This window comes from Neurospora tetraspora (genome assembly GCF_033439725.1).
Source record: "Neurospora tetraspora strain CBS 560.94 chromosome Unknown B0H65scaffold_9, whole genome shotgun sequence".
Lineage (NCBI taxonomy): Eukaryota > Fungi > Ascomycota > Sordariomycetes > Sordariales > Sordariaceae > Neurospora > Neurospora tetraspora.
In genome coordinates, this window is record NW_026944391.1 from 253,463 (window position 1) to 260,105 (window position 6,643).

Below are 6,643 nucleotides of genomic sequence, written 5' to 3' on the forward strand. Positions count from 1 at the left end.
TTGACTAGAATAATAGTAGTCCTTTCTAGAGCTAGTACTAAATTACATTTAAATAGCTGTACCAAAGCTCTTATTTTTAAAGCTCTCGTCTTTAGAACTCTCGTCTCTAGAGCTCTCGTCTCTAGAGCTAAAATTAAACTCTATTTAAGTAGTTGTACTAAAATTAAACTCCCTTATTAAGTAAGCGGTTAAACGTAAGAGAGGCAGGGCAGCTAGCTCTCAAATCTTACCAGCCCCCAAAGGTATACGAAGTAGTCGTATAAAGAGACCTAGTTAGTAACACTAGAAGTAGAATTTAAAATACTATACGAAGTATTACGAAATTTAATTTAGTACTATAGTCTTTCGTAGTATAAATAAATACCATAGAACTATCCCATATACAAAACATTGTATACCATAGAAATCCCTATACAAATTATATTATTGGGCATCGTTGTGATTTTTCATGTTCACGCAAAAATCTGGAATTTACTATGTAAATGCTCTTTTACATCAAAATAACGTGCCAAGCACTGAAATTTGGGTGCCCGTATAGGGATGGGTGCCCGTGTAAGACGACCCGGGTGCCCGTAGATGAAATGCCTTAGGGAAGGGAAGTGAGACAATAAGTATTAGCTAGAATCGTCATAGGCGGGGCAGACGGGTACATTTAGTAAAGCGAATCGATCGAATCGAAATCGCGGGTCGAAAACTAAACCTTTGTTGTAATGCTAGAATGAAGGTGGTGATACGATAGAAATAATCGCACTCACGAAGAAGGATTGAGAGGGCTCATAACCTGTGAGATCACGAACAATAGCGAAAGCAAGCGTATGTATACGATTAATTAAGTATGCTATCCAGAGCAGAAGAGAGGAGAGAAAGATTGGCGGGAAGTCTGGAGGGCTAAAAAGAGGTAGTGCGCCCAGGGCACGGTGGGCACGGCACAGATGTGCCTGCCGCGTGAGAGACCCACCAACAATTTACCGTTCGATTCCCGAAAATTAAAGACCCGCTATTTCACTCTAAACTTCGGCTATACTAATTATAACCTGGAGGCCTATTTAATTATTCAGTTTTCTCTCTAGCCTTTTCGCTACCTGTTAAAATAGCACTATTCCCCTTACTACTTTAATAATTACAAAAAGAAATCTGGGGGTTAGAGGCTCTATTACTCTTGTATATAACTTTTATAGATATAAATAAGAAGGAGGAACGTCCGTTAAGGGGACCGCTATTTTGATTCCTTTATATAAAATATAGGTTCCTTTTTATATATTAGGTAAAGGAGTAGAGACTTGCTCGGCGGGCAGTGTCTGTTTTCTCCGCGGTCAGTGTCACTGCCCGTATAGCAAACCTGTTGGAGGTGTCCCGTGTCACGTGCGGCCAGCCATGGCTCCCTCTGGCCATGGCCCCACCGCACAGGGACCTCCCTTGCCCTACTTCTAGACCTCCAGACTTGCACAGTCTGACCATACACAATACATCACCATCATTGATTCGTTCGTGGTCGTTCACCCTGTTCACAAAACCCTACCCCGATATTCCTCCGCAGGCAGTGTCACAGTAATCCCTACACTGTAATATTCCCTGTGGTTTTCAACATTCTAGCAACATCTGGTGATAGTTTCTTGGTGTTGAGGCCGCCCATATACAATAGACGTGGCTAAAAGGTGCAAATTCAAGCAGCAATAAAGTATTCATCTATCTATCTACCTAACTAAAGCAGCTCTCTCTTACTTTCCCAGCTTCTTTCTGGAGGGTTTCACCGCTGGAGGTGCTGACGAACGTATTATAGTACACTTCTTACGGGCAGGCTGTTTGTTAGAGCTTGAGGGAGCAAGAGGGTCGCTTGAGGGAGCCGCGGCGACCGCTGCCACTACAAGAGCTAGAAGCGAGTTATCTAAAGTAAAAGAATTTAGCGAGGAGGGTGATCCTGGTCTCGGTGCCTGCAGTGCACCTCGATGGCAGAGCCCACAGTAGAAGCCTCTAACTCTCAAATTGCCAAGTTAAACGTGTCATGTTTAGTTTTATCACGGTTAAGGATTACTATAACACTGCCCGCGGAGAAAAGTGACACTGCCCGCCGAGTAAGTCTCAAGCAGTAATTCTCTTAATTATAAATGATAACCACTCAAAGGAATTGAAAATTAATTTGATAATACCGTATTTTTTTTGGGATAGCTATATTACGCTTAACACTAGGACCGAACGATAATTTCCATTCATAGCAATATTAGGCCGTAATACGCTATAGTTATATAGGTTAGTAGAAGAAGAAGAAGAAGAATGAATTTTGCGACTACGTTCTACCACTAACTGATAATAAGTCGTGCCCGCGACGGTGGCTGGGCATAGGTACATGTGTGCGGGGAAAAAGCCTCATAGGTCAGCCAGGTCGGACCCTGGCGTGGCCGTGGGCTGGAAAAACCCTTGTTCCATCAATGTGAGTGTGTCTCATCTTCATCCCGGGCCTCCTGATCCAGGGAGGGCGAGCGGCACCACGTAAGGCAGTGGCTCGTCGTCTGGATCGGGTGTCTCCGCTCGTGCTATCCTCATCCCCTCGTATCCTCCTCCTTGTAGAACCCGGATGTGTGTATAGCCCTCATCTTTCAGGGCTTGTACTCTTGCGAGAAATGTGGCGTGACTGATGCCGAAGGCTGTCGGTGTGTCCTGCGCCGCGTTGGGGTTGCGGTACGTGACTAGTGGGCAGACGAAAAAGTGGCCTTTTTCTCGGGCCGCCCCGCAGAAGCAGTAGCGGAAGGTCTCAGGGGGGTGGTTGAAGCGTTCGTGGTATGAGTGGAAGTCCCAATGTCCTGTCCGCTCTCCGACCCATCTTGCCAGGTGCTTGCGTGGCAGTTCTACGTATGGGTTGTTATTCCTGTGCCAAGGCTGGTCAGCGAGGCTGTGAGGCTTGTTGTCAGCCCACCATAAGTCGGGGTCGGCTTCGGGTGGCAGTGCCCACTGGCCGGGGCGGTGGGCCCTCTTGTCGGAGCCTGGCGCGAGCCAGTTGCGGAGGGCCGGTAGTCGGGGGCGCCATATCTCATCTGGTGGTTCTTCCGGTGGGAGCTGTGCTTCTGCGAGGGAGTGTAGTCTGGACCACCCCTTCGGGGGGGGGCCTTCTTAGCCTTTGTGTGAGCGGGTGGTTGCCTGGGAGTGTGTGCAGTCGCGCTGCCGTCCTCGCCGTTTCTCTCCCCAGGATTTCCGGTGGTGCAATGCCCGCCAGCCAGAAGGGGATTTGTCTCGGTACTGTGCGCCATATCGGCATGGTCTTCCTGAGCGCTTTCGACGCCGCTGTCTCCAGCTCGTGTAGGGCGGATTTGATGTTCGTGGACACCGGGTTGCCGTTTTTCCCTGGCTTGGTATACCCTGGGAACAGTGCCGCTGCTCCGTATACCAGTGTCGGTATGAGGCAGGATGTGAAGAGTTGTCTGGCCGAGCGTGGAGTGAGGCCTCGGGAGACCTGGTTGATTCTTGCTGACAGTCCTGTTATCGCCGTTGACTTGGGTATGCGTCTCCGTACTTGCGTGGCTATTGAGAGTTTGGCGTCCAAGTGGACTCCCAGCCATCGCATCTCCTTTTGGGGCCGCACTGGGCCGAGTGGTGTATCGACGGTGATCCTGGTTGGGTTCCGCCAGATTTTCTTCGCATTCTTGCCGCGTGGTGGCAGGTAGAGTGCCTCTGTCTTCCTGTGGTCTACCTTGAGGCCTAGATCGGTGGCCCGCTTGTGTAGGTCTGCTGCTCTACGAGAGGCGGTGTACAGCGTTTGTGTGGCATCCCGGCCCACAGTGAGGTGAGCGATGTCGTCTGCGTAGGAAAAGGCCGGCCCTTGGTGCTTCTTCGGCAGGGAGGCTGTAAACAGCAGGAAGAGGATGGGGGACCATGGGGACCCTTGGGGTAGCCCGTTGTCCGAGTGGAAGCGTTTTTTGGCCCATCTGAAGGTGAAGCTCCTGTCTGTGCAGAAGTCTGTAATTAATGTGATTAGGAGAGGTGGCCATCCTTGCCCCTTCAGTACCTCGCCGAGTTTGTCCACCCGGGTGGATGGGAAAGCGGAGTCGATGTCGTATGTGGTGATGATGCCGTGTAATCCGAGCCGGTTGGCTCCCTCGGCGTCGTGGACTAGGGCCATCACAAGGTCTGTTGCGGACCGGGTCGGCACCGCCCCGGCTGTGTCTCTCGGGATGAGGTCGGCGTTGAGTGCAATAGCCGTCATTCTTCTGGCGACCAACCGTTCGATTCCTTTGCCTATCGTAGATAGCAGTGCGATCGGTCTCCATCCTTTGTAGTTGTGCGGGTCCCTGCCAGGTTTCGAGAGGGTGACCACTTGGGCCCGCTTGAATGCCGTCGGGAATTTCCCCATCGCCAGCGTCGCGTGCGTGATAGCACGGATGGTGGGGAAAATTGGCTCCCAGTTGCTTTTGAGGGCAGCTAGGGTAATATTGTCCGGCCCCGGGGTGTTCGAGCCGCATCTCAGGAACGCCTCCCGGATTTCCTCGTCCGCAGGTGAGTCCAGGACCCATTGTGCGATGTCCTGGGGGAGCGTCGGGCCGTGGTGTTGGTATGGGGGGAGGGGGTCTTGCCCCGCCGGGCGGAAGGCTGCGTTGGCTAGGTATGTTGCGATGTCTTCTGGGTTCGTCAACCTCTCGTCTTGTACGTTGATTAGGGTTGGTCTGTCGTCCAGGGAGTCTTTCCGCCATCGGAGGATGTTCCCTAGCTCTTTGGGGGTCTTGGCGGTGTCGATCTTATTGCGGTAGAAGTCCGTCCGCGTTATCCTGCAAATCCGCCTGTATGCCGTTGGATCTTCATCTCTTGCTTCTGCCAGGAGCTTGTTCCACCATGGCATGCTTTTCGGTTTTCCTCCCAGGGCAACAGAGTGCTCCTGGATCGTGCCTTCGAGGGTGTTTACCAGGGACCAAGCGAGGTCCTCGAGCTCCTCTGGTGTTTGTGGGGTTTGTACCGCTCTGGGTAGGCGTCTCATCAGGGCTTCGTACGCGTCCTCCGCGTTTGTAGGTGGGAGGGCGTATTTCTTGGGAGGGGGGATGTTTCTTCTCGCCGGGATTGTGATGACGAGCTTGCGGTGGTCCGACACCCACGCGCCTACTCTCATGTATGATCTCTCTACGCCGAATGCAAGGTCTAGGGTGGATTGCCCGTTCGCGTGTCTGTGTGTCGGTATACCGGGTGTGTTCAGGAGATTGAGGCCCCATGTTGCTGTGGTTTCTTCGAGGGCCTCCCCTCTGCCTGAGTGTCGAAATTGGGGGTCCCAGGTAGGGTGGTGTGCATTGAAGTCTCCCACCACGAGTGTGTGTTGTAGTTGGAGTGTTGGTAGGTATTCCCTAGCCGCTTCTGCCTGTCTGTCTTGCGGGTGCCAGTATACACAAGTGATATTGGCGTTGTTCACTGTCACCGTTGCCGTGTGTGTTTGGGGGTTGGCGGGGACAATGAATTCGTGTGTCTTCGCGACGTATATCGCCGCTCTTGTCTCTCGGTCGTCTAGACCGATGCTGTAGTAGCCGGGGTATATAGGTTAGTAATTATTATAAAGGGATATAGTATTAAATTGTTTTAATTATATTTAAATCATTAATACTTATATTAAAACTATATTAAAATTTTATTACTTTTTAGGTTTATAAGGAGGTAGGAAGGTTCTAGAATATTGTTATTCAAACAAGGTAGTTCTTTTTAAGTATTTATAGCGCTTCTGATACAGGAATGGCTGGATTTCCAGCCATTACCTATATCCTTGTATTATAGCTCTGACAGCCCAGACTAGCTGGTTTGTCATGGAGGTCGCCAAGCAAGGTCCCAAACTGGGCCTAGAGCTCTGGCCACCTCGTGGCTCGTGCTCTGGTACCGCCCAGCATATCTACTGCGTGCAGGCGGCCAGCTTCAACCTTCTACCTTTCTAGAATCATCAATTTATACACATTCAAACAAACACACATACTGTGCTTTTCACAATACCCTCTCAACGGTATTATATAGTAGCTGCAACTGCAGATCGCAGTGCTCTCCCGAACCACACCACACCATTTATGGCATTTCATCTATGTGCACCACGGTCGTCTTATTTGTGCACCAAACCTTATATGTGTACCAATGGGGTTAGAGTTTAACGTGTATATTATTTTTTTCCAACCTTTAACATAGCCAGACAGTAATCGTACAATACCCTTTTAGTGTAAGTTTGTGCTAAGCCTAGTAGCCTGGTGGACCCCCTTATATACGACCTCTATTTTTAGACGGTGTGATTTTTAGATTTAGTGAATACCTTTTAACCTTTATAACCTTCTTTCTATTCCCTCTTTATAATTAGGCTACTTTTAATTATTAGAATAGGCTAGAATCGACCGTACGTACGTAAATATTAATTGTATTAATTACTAGAACTAATTGCTAAATTTTTTAAAGCCTTAAAATATTGCGCGTATTGCGTACAAAATTTTTAAAATGCCGCCGTAGGATTTAGATGCGCCTATCGACTTTACTTATATCGAAGATACTAATAATGACGCCGATAGCGATTTTATTGACGTTGATTATTTCGCTATCGACTATTATAATTTAACGGGTGATTAGTTAGCTCTTAGTTAAGTTAGTAGTTAAGCTAGCCAAGTCGATGAGGAGTGGGAAGGCTTCTTTGACGCCGATAACGATT

The 6,643-nt window shown here is 49.2% G+C and overlaps 2 protein-coding genes across 2 annotated transcripts; both read right to left on the bottom strand.

Moving 5' to 3' along the window:
- Positions 1 to 3,118: 3,118 nt before the first annotated feature.
- Positions 3,119 to 3,736, bottom strand: B0H65DRAFT_388779 (uncharacterized protein; the record flags this gene model as incomplete). Its single annotated transcript, XM_062823729.1, has 2 exons — positions 3,119 to 3,340; positions 3,542 to 3,736. Coding segments are annotated over 2 exons (417 nt in total), but the record flags the coding sequence as incomplete, so codon positions are not given.
- A 1,209-nt stretch (positions 3,737 to 4,945) lies between these two features.
- On the bottom strand, positions 4,946 to 5,395 carry B0H65DRAFT_392392 (Endonuclease/exonuclease/phosphatase; the record flags this gene model as incomplete). Its single annotated transcript, XM_062823754.1, has 1 exon — positions 4,946 to 5,395. A coding segment is annotated over one exon (450 nt), but the record flags the coding sequence as incomplete, so codon positions are not given.
- Positions 5,396 to 6,643: the final 1,248 nt, after the last annotated feature.